Below are 13305 nucleotides of genomic sequence, written 5' to 3' on the forward strand. Positions count from 1 at the left end.
AAAAAATCGAACACGCAAGCAGCACCACTTTCCATTAAGTTAAAAAGAGGTAGGGGGTGATGGATAACTGAAACCATGCAACGCAGAGTAAGTCGATAATGATTAAATCGAATCAAACCAACCCGCTTTTCCTTGTTTGCGGCATGCATCATGATGATGAATGCAGCACGAAGCCTGAGACCGATTCAGTTTCATCATGGAATAATCCCATTGTCCTCCCAACATTTCTCTCTCAAACCAACCCGAGCCAAAGCCAGAGGGGAGAAGAAGAAGAAGAAGCAAGTCAGGATATCAAATCGAGAGAGCTCCGAAACATTAACTGAGGAAATGCTCGGGAGAGAGCAGAACAAACAAAAGCAGACAAGTAAAACCCCGACTTTTTTTTTCCTTTTTTTTTTCTTTTGGTTTTTGACTAAACGCGTCTCGTAGAAGCAGTAGAACCAGGAGCAGAGCCAGGCCCAGTCACCGGTCCCATGGAATGCGGATTAGTAGTACTGGTGTTCGAACCAGTAGCGGTGGTAGTATGCGGATTCACGCCCATAGGACCCGAGGTCGACACCGACATTGACACATCCTGCCCGCTATGGCCCCCACTGCCGTCCCACCACGAGGAGACGTTCATGTCACCAAGGTCCGGAAAATCAGGCAAGCCGCCGTTTTGCAAGAGCGGCGCGCCTAGCGTCTCGTCTGCGAACAGTTTCAACTCATGCTCGGGTGCAGAGGTGGTCCAGTTAAAGTCAATATCGTCGAGGTTGAGGTTGCTGCTCGGTGGTGGGGGCGGCGCAGGGCCGACGGTCGTTGCGGGGACGTTGGATTTCGGAGGAGACGGTGTCGACGAGAGAAGCGAGGAAAGAGGGGGCATCATCCCGGGCGTCGTAGCTGCTCCGGCAGAGGTGGTTGGCGGCGCTGTTCTAGGTGGTGGCGCCTTGCCCGGTCCGGTACCCGGTACTGTCACGGTCATCCCGGCGGCTGTATTGCTGATTGTTCCGGGAGTTGGAACCGACGCCCCCGACGAGGACGCCGTGCTCGGCGACAGTTGCCCCGAAGAGGACGAATCATCGAGCCGCGACCGCTTCTTTCTCTCATCATCCGGGTTCGTCGATGACGTGTGGTTCGTGTTGGACGATGCCGACACCCGTTTTGTGCTCTTCCGCATGTGGTTTGCCCACCGCCGTTGAAGACTGACCAGGAAATCTCGCGTGCGCTTCGCGTTTTCAAATGACTGGCTGAGCTCGTCGAGAGCCCGGAAACAGACGTTAAGATGGCCCGCCATGGTCGCATGATCGTCCCTGTCTTTCTTGCTGTGCCTGTTTAGCGACGGCGACGTCGTAATGGTCACAAAAATCAGCATCAATGCGGCCGTGAAGATGATCGCCACCACCTGATTGTTGATCCTCCGGAATGTATAGAACTTTTCATAAATCCGAAGTAGCCGCGCGATGGCCGTCGCGCTCTCAATGCAAGTTCGCCGCGCGTGCTGGTAGCCCGGTCCTTGCTTCGGATTCTGTGGCTGGATGTAGTCTTTCGACACCCAGGGTCGGTGAACGAAGATGACAATCTGGTGGTATTGCATGCTTTTCCTCGTTAGCTTGGTACCGGACGCAAAGACTCCCCGAAAAGACACATACTGAAGCATCAAAAGATGCGGAAGTACAGGTTCAGTGTCGTTGTCCAGGTCGACTTGGAGATTCGAAGGAAGGTTTGCCTTCCAGGCAAAGAGATCCTGCGTCACTTTATAATTCAGTTTTTGGAGTTCATGGCGCGGAATCGTCGCGCAGCCGTAACTAGTCAAAGTCAGTCAATCAATACCATTTGATCTTTCGCTCGCAGGAGACTCACAGAATATGGCCCAGAGGCGTAATCATCTCCCACAGGTTGGCAAACTGGCGGCTGATCAATTCACTGGGACTCTTAAGTCCCCCTTGGATGCACTTGGGTGGCTCCACGGCCCCATACGGATACCAGATCTCTTCCTTGGCGCGGTTCAGGTCTGACGCTGGCTTGGGCACGGATACGTCGCCTGCGTTCATCCGGAAAGGACGGCCGAGGTAGAAGCCCCAGAAGCTGTACAATTAGGATGGGTCCATCATGGCAGAAGCGCGGCTGCTTACTGATCGGCAACGTTACTGCCCCAGAATGCGATCCGGCGGACTTCGGCCTCCATCGGCGTCATTCGCCCTTCTTCCACGTAACGTTTCGTGTCCATGTGTAGTCCAAGATCCAATGCCAGGCGCATAGACATGCCTAAATAACTCAGCCTCGAGTTCTACGTTCGAAGCTTTCGGGGAAGTACCTACCGCTATACAACCAACCACGTGCATCGCGGTTCGATGCCGCCTCGTGGCTACTCAAGATGACCAGTGCCTGCACCGTAGCAACACAGGGCGAGTCAAGCTCGATCTCTAGCAGGGCTTTTGCCCGATCTGCAAAGAACTCGGCAAGGGATTTGGGGAAAGTAACGAACGTCGGATGATAACGAGCCTCAAAGGCAGCGCCCAGCGCGCACCTGCGGTCGTCAGTCAGCCTGAAACATATACGAGGGAAAGACAGACTTACATTGCATTCGCCAGCACCTCCGAGTAAAAAGGGGTATCATCGTTTTCGTTCCTCCACCGCGCCCGCGCCTCGTTAAACATCTGCCGATCCACCACGTACAGGCTCGGATTCTGCCACGTGAAATAGAGCTCGATCAGATGATCTTCCAAACTGGCATCGACAGGCTGGCCCAGCCGCTGGTGATTCAAGAGTTCCTGGCCGTCGTGTCGCACGGACCGGACATCCGGGCCCGGTCGCTGTGTCGACGACGACGACACCTCTACCAAGTTCAGATTGGACGTTGGTCCGTAGTAGCGGAGATGCCCATCACTGGCCAGTTTCAGCGTGCCCATGCGAGCCGACAGCTGTTCAATGACCTCCCTCTCAGCCTCGTCGATCTCCGAGTCTGATTCTTCCTCGTCCATCCCTGGGTGCCACCCGTTCGGCACGTAGGTATCATATTGACCTGACTCGTTGCCTGCGTATCCGCGATCCTGCGCATTCCCTGTGCGATTGAAATCATTATACAGACCATTCAGGCACTCGGCCGTCGGCAAGGCAAAACTCAGATTGTGATCGGCGCACTGAGTAGGTTGTTCTGACGGTGGTTTGGACGAGGGAATGGAAGAGGGAACGGAAGAGGGAACGGAATTCGTCTGAGAGGCTGTCGTCGTCACCGGGACGCCATTTGTCTCGGGTTTTCGTGTTGCATTATTCGAATCATTATTCTGCCTCACGACGCCGCGGGGGATCTGCAAGGTATCTAAGACTCGGTTGATGCCCTGTTCAGCCTCGGGATTCATCGGCGGCGGTTCGAGCCCGTGATCATAAATAAACTGCGACAACTGGTCGATGCGGGCCGAGAACCGTTCCGTGGCGGCCCGGAGGGAGACCCTAGAACGTCGTCAGCGACCTGTTCTCCCAACCACATGCAATCCGGTCATACGAACTTTCGCTTATCATCGCCATGCTGATATCGACAGTCTTTATTCTTCTTTTGACAATTCATGCAGTTTGGCGTGGCACCGTCGCACTGAATCGATGATCATCATGATCAGTCAGCAACACCACCCACCCGTTTGGCTCATCCACTCAGGAACCACATACCCGAATCTTGCTCTCCCGGCAAGGCACGCAGGCCGTTGTCACATGTTTCCTGGGCGGTTTCTTCGTCTGCGTCGACTGAGTCGACGGACGCGATTCCTGCGGCGAGCCGGCCATGTTTGCGGTAGTCGGTGCCCGTGCTTGTCTTTTATCCCAATGCTCTTTTTTTCTTGTCCTTTTTGGCTTGTTGGGACGCCTTCGCCTTTTTCTCGCGCTGCAGGCGGGATCGACCGTCAACCAGGACCTAGGATGCTATCCACAATGGCTCCGGTGTCCCGCCGCGTATGGAGGAAATTCATCTTCCCGCGTGCCATTCAAAGGCGTTGCGACAGGAACAGAAGCGACTTTTGTCTGGGACGCTGAGGGTGAAGTCATACACAGGGCCCGAGGGTTTTTTTTTTTGGCCTTGCGAGAGAATGCCCCTGGGCCTGTGGGTGCGGGGAGCGCCGATCCACTCACAATGCAGCATTATTGTCCACGTGACCGCCTACAATGATTAGTAATCGCCGCGGCAGGCATGGCCCGCTGCGACTGGCCAACCCGGATTTCGCGGAGGGCTTTTGGTCCCGCGTTTCTATTTCCAGAAACGTCACCGCTTGAATGGCTGACTCAGACTGGCCAGCTGGCCAGTAGCCACTTGTGGTTTCGGAAGGGCCAATAAATCTGTCATGAGATTTGAGTCTTGGGACAATAATATTCATCTTTGAGATGATATTGAACCTATACAGTAGTTATTGCTACTGGATTACTGGATCAGGTCCGTCTGGCACAGGAGGACTTGGCTGGGAGCCCGCGGGGCTGAGAGATCCGAGAGATCCCAGCCCTGAGACTCCTTCGAAAGTTTTCGGCAGATCTTCTAGAAGACGGGCCAGGATGGCGCTAAAAGGCGGGTTGCTCTAGGCCCTGTCTGCTGGGGGAGATGTTCACCTGACAAGGAAAAAAAAAAAAAAAAAAAAAAAAAAAAACTTAAGGATTAAAAGAGACTCTGATTTCAAGCAAAGATTGCCGAGCGACTAATCACGAAACAAGTAGTTGAACTGAACTGGCGGTGGTTGCCATGTTGTACAACGCAAGCTTCGGCAGTTATCCTACGAACTAGTACTGTACAGGGTACTCCGTACAACTCCGTACTTCAATCCGTAGGGTTGTACTCGTATATAGCTAGTTCTTCATACAGACTCTGCAAATACAACTCATATTCAAGTTGGACTACAAGACCTACAGCAGAAAATAAGTATCTACACGCAATATTCCCCCAGATTCAATTGTAAGCTCCTGCTCAAGGACGTACTCCGTACTTGTAGTTTACTCGTAGTTAGATCGTATTGGCCCCCGGCTTAAGCCCCTGGTTCTGGATCACCTCAACCCAGTAGCCATCCGGATCCAAGATGAAGGCGACGTTTCGCATCCGTCCATCCGTCAACCGCTTCTTCCAGTTGACTCCCAAGGACTCGAACCGCTTGCAAGCCGCTTGCAAGTCATCGACCGACACACCTGCCGCCATACATTAGTCCCCCCACCATCTGGTCATGTGAACGAAAAAAAAAAATAAAAAGAAATTCAAGGACTAAACTCACAGATATGACCAAAGCCTTGGGGCTCCGTGTTCCCATTGTGGTAGACAGGGCCCTCCTGATTCTCCGTGCCATAGTTGTACGTGAGCTCCAGGAGGCCTTCCCAGTCCGCCACGGGGTTGGAGGCGTCGGCCTTCACTTCCGGATTCGAGCTGGGGTACCCCAGGAAGTACAAGTCAAACTTGTTCTCCGGGTTCTTAACCGTCCGGAGCAGGGTCATGCCCAACACCTCCTGATACCACTTGAGACTGACCTCCGCAGACTTGACGCGGAGCATGGTGTGATTCAGCCGGTAGTTCGCCGGGTCCGTGGTCGCGGGCTTGCTGTCGAGGTTTCGGCTGATGATCTCGACCCAGTAGCCGTCCGGGTCCTTGACGAACGCGATGTTCTTCATGCGCCCATCGGTCAGCTTCTTCTGGAACGGGTAGCCGGCGTCCTCGAGCCGTTTGCAGGCATCCTCGATGTTGTCGACGGAGATGGCGATGTGTCCAAATCCGCGGTAGGGCTCCGTGTTGCCGTTGACGACGCTGTAGTTCGGGTCGTTCTCCGTGCCGTGGTTGTGGGTCAGCTCGAGCACGCCGTTGCGGTCCGAGAAATGGTCCTTCTTGCCCTGCAGCGACTTTGGGCCGTCGTAGGCGAGGAAGTAGAGAGTGAACTTGGCGTCGGGGAAGTCCAGCTGATCAATCTGGTTCAGGCCGAGGAACTTGTAGAACTCCACTGGGAGTCGTCAGTGTGGATGATTCCCTGCTCAAAGCGAGGGCAACTTACGAGACCTCTTCGGGTCTTTGACCCGAATCATAGTGTCTGTTCGCCATGGCCGGTCAGAGATTTCCTCCGATCTCTGAGGAAGTTCGCATGGTTCAAGGATTAGTTGGTTACGTACGATTCAGCTTGTAGGTGGAAGTTTGCGTTGCAGCCGCCATGGTGCTTAAAGCTCTCCCAAACCCTGGCCAGATCCGTCAGTGATTGGTCCCGGCAAGGAGAATTAGCTACTGTACCTGTACTGAAGCGGAAAGATGGATTGAGGACCCTTATGGTGGTGGAAGAAACACGGGGCAAGATTCGTCGGGTCAGCAAGGATGTCATTGACGTAAATACTGGGCAAGACCGAGCCTTCTCCTCTTGATGTCTCGATCTGGTTGTTTGCAGCAAATTACTTGTAACTAATTGAATCTGCGGGGCTTGTCCGATTGCTGCAGGAATCGATGTTGCAATGACGAAATTTCCTTGATCTGCAAACCCTTTTTTCGTTTGTTTTCGATGTTTAGTACCTACAGTATCAGGAGATCTAAAGCAATGGGGCATGTTTCTAACCCACTCCGTAACCTGCTCTTAGTATGATACAGACTCTATAATGACTCTACAACACCCAGGTCAAGTCTGATTCCTAGATTCAATAATGAGGGAAATGCTGAATACTACTTATTCCAGCCTCGACCGATGCGGGGCATGGAGGGGTTGTCAAAACGTTCTCCAAAATCGGGAATTGGCCGAGTGGCGGATGCCGCCCGAGACAGATCGCTCATCTAACTACACGTGACTATGGCTAGGTACGTACTTGCTATTCACGTGACCTATTTCTCCAAAGTCAGCCCTATGAAACAAATTTGGTCCCGTTTCCCCCACAGTTGGCAAGATGGCCGAGTTGGTCCAAGGCGTCAGGTTAAGGTGAAACCTTAATACAAAATGCGCGAGCATTTCCTGATCTCCGAAAGGGGACCTGGGTTCGAATCCCAGTCTTGTCATCTGCTCTACTGTCTCTTTTTTTTTTTTTCCTACTTACGCCGTGGTTACATAAAATGTCTTCATGACAACGGCACCAAGAAATCGCCTAATCGAAGTGCAGCAGAATCGCAGTGTTCCATTACAAAGTAACTACCTGATTATCATGATATACTTACATCAAGCAAAAGCATCAACACCACATCTATTAGAGGTTATAATACCATGGCATATAAACAGGCAGACCGCTCCATGGAAGAGCCCACATTAGACTCACTCCCACACATTGGAAAACAGATCATCATTTCCAGCAAATCCACTCAAGGGCTTCACAGTGGAGGATCCACCCGCAGAAGTACTCGTCGGCGCTGCGCTCGTCCAGCCACCGAAATCCTCATCCGCGGTGACTTCCGGCTGCGTGGTCGGCTTGGACGGGACGCTCCAGCCGGCGCCAATGTCGTTGGACGTCAGTTTATCTGGCATTTTCATGGTGGCCGACACCGAAGAGCCAGGAGCTTCGGTGGCCGCGGGCGCGGGATCCGGAGTTCTCCACGGATCACTGGCCCAAGGATCAATACTGACAGAGGAGAGAACATTGCCGATATTGGACGTAGATGTGGACGTTGTCGTGGCGGGCTCAGGTGCTGGGGGCGGCTTCGTGGTCGCAGAACCCGAAGAGAGATTGAATGCAGAGCTGATCGTGGGTTCCGCCAACGGGGATGTCGCCTTGGGGGCAGGCGCAGAAGTGGTAGTCGTCACCACCGGAGCCGCCAAATCAAAGAGATCATCTGAGGCCGACGGTGTGGTTTTCGTCAGGACCGGAGACGTCGGCTTTGTGGGGACGCTGAAACCGTTGGCACTGGACGAAATCGAGGTGTTTCGAGACGTGGCTGGCTTGGGTGCTGGTTTGTTGAAGGCAATGCTGTCAAAGAGCCCGTCGCCGCCCGATGTAGCAGGAGTCGCGGAAGCCGCCGGGGTTGTAGTTGAAGAGGGCTTAGGACTCGCCAGGCTGGCCAGGGAGGCGAAGACGTCAGAGGTTTGGGCCTGAGGTTTGGAGGCCGGCGGTGATGAAGGCACAGATGAGAAAGACAGACCACTGAACGCGTCTGTCAACCCCCCAAGGTTACTGGAAGATTGTGACTGAAAGGTCGACGCATCGCCAATTGAAGCTGCTCGCTCGTGCTGCTGAGGTTGCGGCTTGGGAGCCGTCGCGTACAGTGACAGAATCGACTGTTTGAGATCTGGGCGCGACATCCTCTGATTGCCAGAAACAGGCGTGGTGCTGGACGGTCGACTGGTCGGGGTGGACTGAGTGTTTCCAAAGAAGTCCAACCCCAGCAATGTGTCTGACTGCTTGGCCGGTTGCTTCGGAGCCTGCTCCGTAGTCGAAGGCGGTGGTCGCGACACAGGCGCGGGGCCGGTTGTGCTGGGACGCTCTGGCGGGCTGACGACGTCATCGTCGAAAAGGTTAACGGACTGCTGCTGCTGGCGCTGCGCAGGAGACGGGCCAGAGGGGGCTGTGCGCTGTGAGGCGGAGCGCTCCAACTTGGCTTTTTCTTGCACCACTGCGAGCGGCTAAAATTCCGTCAGCTATCGCTGAAATCAAGATAGGAGACCGTCACTCACCGTATCATCGTCATTTCCGAGGGTTGAGGGATCAGGCATAGGCCCGTCCATAACCCATCGTTTAAGCTCATATTTCGTTCGAATGAAATTCTCAATTTTCCTATACTGCATCAGCGTCGTCCGACCGACATCCTTGTGCCATGACTTACGCTTCTGACGGAACATGTCCCGGTGCTAATTTGGCTTCCCAGTACCTGCCGTAGTCAGCCTGGTGCTCTCCTCCCATTAAAACGCGCGACATACTTGTTCGCCCGAGCATTTCCCCATTTGATCACATTTTGCAATTGCTCATCGGTCCACGAATCGAGGTCGACAGACTTGACGCGACTGATATGAGTACCCATTCCCCGATGGATACCCGAGCAGCGAATGCAGATGAAGACGCCGAGATTCCACGATGCCCATCGCGGATCTGAGCCGATCGGAAGTCAGAGACTGCCAGGAATCAGTCCAACAGAACGAGGGTTCAAAAAGCGTACGCTTGTTTCGTTTACAGTCGGCACAGATCTTGTTCGCCTCCAATTTCAGGAGATTCTTGACCGTCTGCTGGTTCTGGGCAGCGCGGTCTGGAGGCACGCGCCGGGACATAGCTGCGGAAGAGTTTCTATGTATGTACGATGAGTTTGGGGGGGACAAACAAGATTGTTTTTGTTGGTGGCGGTGCGGAGGGGAGTTGGGCAGAGTTGGTTCTGGTGTCGGCCTTGGGCGGTAGGCTAGCCTAGGCCTGGTTAGTGGGAGGGAGTGGCTAAACGCTCTCTTGGCTCTCCCGATTCCCAAAGAGTCAATTAAGCACCCCCCCAAGGTTCCCTCTTTCAAGACAATAGTATTTGACGTGTCTAAAGCCCTGTTTCCTTCAACCAGATCCATTTATTCACTAAATTTATTCTAAATGAAACTCTTATCACTTCTGCTGCTCATTTTTCTCATCCTTGGCCTCTTCCTGCTTCGGCTCATCCTCCGAGAACCGCAGACTAATACTGTTCACGCAATGCCTCTCATCAGTCGGCGTTGGAAATCCCTCTCCCTTGAACAGATGACCCAGATGACCGCCGCAGTTGCTGCACACAATCTCGGTTGCTTCCTGTCCGCTTGAATAATCCGGCTGCCGCGTCACTGCGCCGGGAATGGCGTCGAAATAGGCCGGCCACCCGCAGCCCGAATTGAATTTGTGCTCGGCTTTATAGAGCGGCGCGTTGCAGGCCGCGCAGTGATAGGTACCCTTGGAGGGGTAGTGTTTGTCGTATTCGCCGGTGAAAGCACGCTCGGTGCCCTTTTGTCGAATCACACAGAATTGCACTTGATTCGCGGTTAGAACGACTTGTTGAAGAGGCATTAGAAAGACGTACAAGGCGTGAGAATGGCCTTCCACTCCTCATCGGTTCTCTTATCCGGGAACGACATCTTGTCTTCTGCGCTGGACGTACTAAAGAGGGATCCGAGAACGGAGCTGAGAGACACAGATTTCAGCACAGCGGGCGACGGTGCGCGGGGGCGCCAGGCGCAGAGAAGAGTATGGATTGATCGGGAGGGCCAGAAAGGCAAAGGCTGGGCGGCTGCTCGGAATAAAGCAGGAGCTTGATGCCAGGGGGTTAAAAACGGCGTTCGCGAGGGGAGGGGAATGGCGCGAGAAAAGTGGCGTCCAAATGCCATCGGCATCCGAGTGGGTGGTGACAGATCCGAGTGTCGGGTTCGGAGATGGTGCCGGGACGATGCAAAAAATTCCGTAGTTCAAATCGACAGCGGGTCTGCGAGCGTCAGCGACTCTCCTTATACAGTACTACTGTTCATGTTTATTCAACTATTAACTGGAGTCTTCGATGACATAACCTCATCACCAGCTGGAAGTCTGGGTCGGCGACGGTACACTGTTGATGCCTGAGGCAGAAGTCTAGTCATGTTGCAAATTGCACAAATGTGCGCCTCAGCAAGTTAGCCGTCGACAAGAACAGCCATTACTTGACATGAGTCATGGTTCAAAGTGTTTTTCCCTTCTCCTTGTCGTATCGATTGTCTGTTCACGGTCACCGTGATGTTCACGTGGTAGCCCAATAGAGTCAGCTCCTTTATGCGGACTTTTCTCACTTCTCAAGCCCTGTGAAACTGTGCATGCCTTCGATGCAGGGTCCAAATCATCCCTTTCTCCAAGTGATGCCTCCGAATGCTAGATTGTTATTGATCATTGGTGGTTTCAAAGATGGTTGAGGAAGCAAATGGCTTGTTGCAGGTTGGTAGACTCCCCTGGGCTACAGGACTCGGGGGACTAACATCAATCGCGTTTGCCCTTGGTAGGACCTCGAACGAGAATACTGTCCGGCGATCGACCCAGCTTTGTTTCGGGCCATCGTCTCGGACTATGACCTGACAAATTCTGACGCTCGGCGACAACTGCGGGAGACGCTGGACATTCTCAAAACCAGCGCGGAAGCCCAGCAGGACCTGCCATTCGATCCGTCAGGGACGGGCGGTTTGGGACTATCGACGTTTAGCGACACTGAGAGCGCATCTCGGCAGGATACATATGGCTCCCTAGCCGCGGACTCTACAGACCTGCAGTCCGAATTCTCATCCCTTACTATCGAGGACAATGGCAAGCCCGATGCGGGGGCCACGGGGTTGTCCGACCTCGCCAAGATGACGGTTGAGCAGAAAACGGCTTATCTGTGTGAAATGTTTCCGTCCATAAAACGGTACACGATTGAGCACGCGTTGACTAAATGTGGAAATGACGTGGAAAAGTCTATGGATGTTCTACTCAACCTGGCGTTTTTCGAGGACCAGTCTCTAGACGATGAGGACCTCAAGGTTGTTGTACCAAAGGGAATTGAAGGGTTTGCCGACGATTCATTCGCCCAGAATAAGAAGAAGAAGAAGAAGCGGAGAGCAAGGGCTGCGCAAGAGAGCTCTTCCTCGTCGATTGATATGAACGACGCGCCGGTTAACAAGTGGGACGACGCGAAGAAAGACATTGACTACATCTGTTCAAGAACAAGCCCAGTCTTGAAAAGGGAAACTGTCACCTCGACATATCACAAACTGGGTGCCTCCCTCTCCCGCACGATCCAGACCCTCGCCGAGGATCATAGCCGAGCTACAAACAATCCTTTCGCTGCTGCGCAAGTTGCAGAGTTTAGCGAGCGATTCCCTTCTATCCCTAAATCTACATTGCACGGACTGCTCTGCATTACGGGAAATTCGGTATCGGCAGCCGAGGAACTGGCGACCGCCATGCTAGCACCGCGCACCCCTCGGCTAACAGACATCATCCAATTCAACGTCCCGCGACCCGTTCTAGACGACGAAGAAGCACCGGCGAAACCCTCAAAGCCTCTGTCTTCGGCATCCGACTACAACACCGCACGGCGCGCCGCCGAAGCGCATTACGCCGCCAGCTCGGAGGCCTTCTCCAAAGCAGCGCGCGCCTACCGCCGCAGCAAATCTGACCGACTGATGGGTGGCGCAGCCGCTTACTACTCTGCCGTTGGCCGTGACCAAGCCCAGCGAGCAAGGCGAGAGATGGCCGCGGCAGCCGACAGGCTGGTGGATAGCCAATCCACGGCAGACATCCTTGATCTGCACGGCGTTAGCGTCGCGGACGGCGTGCGCATCGCCGGCGAGCGCGTGGCGCGATGGTGGGAGTCGCTTGGTGAGAAAAAATATGCACCCAGCGGGGCGGCGCGTTATCCGTTCCGCATCGTCACGGGCGCGGGTCGTCATAGTCGAGATGGAACGTCGCGGCTGGGGCCGGCTGTGAGCAAGATGCTGGCGAGGGAAGGGTGGCGGTTCGAGGTTGGGGAGGGGGTCTTGGCGGTGACGGGTAGGATTCGACGGTGATATAATCGTGTAGCTATTCATGAGCATGCATACCTATGGCACTTCTCATTCGAGAATACTTTTGTACCTTTGGTGGGAAGGTTTGATTCGAAGAGGAGACAATGACATGCGATGAGAAGTAGCTTGGCTTTATGGTGTCTAAAGCTTGCCGAGACAGCAACGAGATGGCAAGATGGCCGAGCGGTCTAAGGCGGCGGATTCAAGTCCCGCTATCGAAAGATGCAAGGGTTCGAATCCCTTTCTTGTCAACACCATCTCAAACTCTTTTTTTTCGTCCTTTTTTGCCCTTACCCCTAGGCATATTCAACACTTTGTTCCAACTCATCGTCAACTTGAGAGTTAACCTGCGTTCTCTGTACCTTTATAGTGTAACCTTGTGTTTCAATGCTTCGTTTTGGACTTTGCAGTTGTACGAAACGAAAGTCTACTTAATCTTTTCTGCCGTGAACGACGAAAGGAAAAAAAAAAAAAAAAAAAAAAACAAAAAAAAACCATGCATTCCCTTAATCCCGTACCCGTACCCATACTCAGCAACAGAAACTCTTCTATCTCAAAAGAGAGCGATGTCTCCGAGCTTGACCCGAGCGGCGCAGACATTGTCATCGTCAAAAAAATTCGTTCGAACCCAGAACGGCCGACCTGGTGGTGTAGAGGATGCTGTTTTTTGACTAAGACTGGGAATACTATCGTGAAAGTGTGTCTTTGGCAAATCCAACGATAAGTTTGACCGTTGGATCAAGTTGCAGGGGCATCTGATGCGACTGGAGAAATCCAGTCCAATAGCAGTCACTTTCTGGGAATGAGGTGATTCTCAGTGACTTCATTCAGTTTGATATGTTCGGTCTGATAGTATTCTCGAGTAGGCCAAAATGACGGGAAGAAGCAGGGTAGGATTGGAAGATCAACGTATTGC

At 53.3% G+C, this 13305-nt stretch overlaps 5 protein-coding genes and 2 non-coding genes across 7 annotated transcripts; 3 read left to right on the forward strand and 4 right to left on the reverse strand.

Moving 5' to 3' along the window:
- Nucleotides 1-412: 412 nt before the first annotated feature.
- VTN31DRAFT_2443 (uncharacterized protein) lies at nucleotides 413-3756 on the reverse strand (the record flags this gene model as incomplete). Its single annotated transcript, XM_069402612.1, has 8 exons — nucleotides 413-1574; nucleotides 1629-1784; nucleotides 1840-2064; nucleotides 2112-2244; nucleotides 2298-2506; nucleotides 2557-3429; nucleotides 3486-3568; nucleotides 3643-3756. The coding sequence occupies 8 exons, from the start codon at nucleotides 3754-3756 to the stop codon at nucleotides 413-415; spliced, it is 2955 nt and encodes a 984-aa protein (XP_069261876.1).
- Nucleotides 3757-4954: 1198 nt separating this feature from the next.
- VTN31DRAFT_2444 (uncharacterized protein) lies at nucleotides 4955-6299 on the reverse strand (the record flags this gene model as incomplete). The annotated part of the gene is made up of 5 exons (XM_069402613.1): nucleotides 4955-5133; nucleotides 5217-5930; nucleotides 5982-6017; nucleotides 6097-6159; nucleotides 6212-6299. 5 exons carry the CDS (start codon nucleotides 6297-6299, stop codon nucleotides 4955-4957), a joined length of 1080 nt encoding a protein of 359 aa, XP_069261877.1.
- Nucleotides 6300-6843: 544 nt separating this feature from the next.
- VTN31DRAFT_t24 lies at nucleotides 6844-6958 on the forward strand. The gene has a single exon. It is a non-coding gene; the product is annotated as a tRNA-Leu (tRNA).
- A 250-nt stretch (nucleotides 6959-7208) lies between these two features.
- VTN31DRAFT_2445 (uncharacterized protein) lies at nucleotides 7209-9149 on the reverse strand (the record flags this gene model as incomplete). Its single annotated transcript, XM_069402614.1, has 5 exons — nucleotides 7209-8510; nucleotides 8562-8661; nucleotides 8711-8755; nucleotides 8805-8973; nucleotides 9041-9149. 5 exons carry the CDS (start codon nucleotides 9147-9149, stop codon nucleotides 7209-7211), a joined length of 1725 nt encoding a protein of 574 aa, XP_069261878.1.
- A 313-nt stretch (nucleotides 9150-9462) lies between these two features.
- On the reverse strand, nucleotides 9463-9962 carry VTN31DRAFT_2446 (uncharacterized protein; the record flags this gene model as incomplete). The annotated part of the gene is made up of 2 exons (XM_069402615.1): nucleotides 9463-9857; nucleotides 9908-9962. The coding sequence occupies 2 exons, from the start codon at nucleotides 9960-9962 to the stop codon at nucleotides 9463-9465; spliced, it is 450 nt and encodes a 149-aa protein (XP_069261879.1).
- Nucleotides 9963-10755: 793 nt separating this feature from the next.
- On the forward strand, nucleotides 10756-12392 carry VTN31DRAFT_2447 (uncharacterized protein; the record flags this gene model as incomplete). Its single annotated transcript, XM_069402616.1, has 2 exons — nucleotides 10756-10785; nucleotides 10851-12392. The coding sequence occupies 2 exons, from the start codon at nucleotides 10756-10758 to the stop codon at nucleotides 12390-12392; spliced, it is 1572 nt and encodes a 523-aa protein (XP_069261880.1).
- Nucleotides 12393-12558: 166 nt separating this feature from the next.
- On the forward strand, nucleotides 12559-12640 carry VTN31DRAFT_t25. Its single transcript has one exon. It is a non-coding gene; the product is annotated as a tRNA-Leu (tRNA).
- Nucleotides 12641-13305: the final 665 nt, after the last annotated feature.

This window comes from Thermomyces dupontii (genome assembly GCF_041956625.1).
Source record: "Thermomyces dupontii strain NRRL 2155 unplaced genomic scaffold VTN31scaffold_2, whole genome shotgun sequence".
Classification (NCBI taxonomy): domain Eukaryota; kingdom Fungi; phylum Ascomycota; class Eurotiomycetes; order Eurotiales; family Trichocomaceae; genus Thermomyces; species Thermomyces dupontii.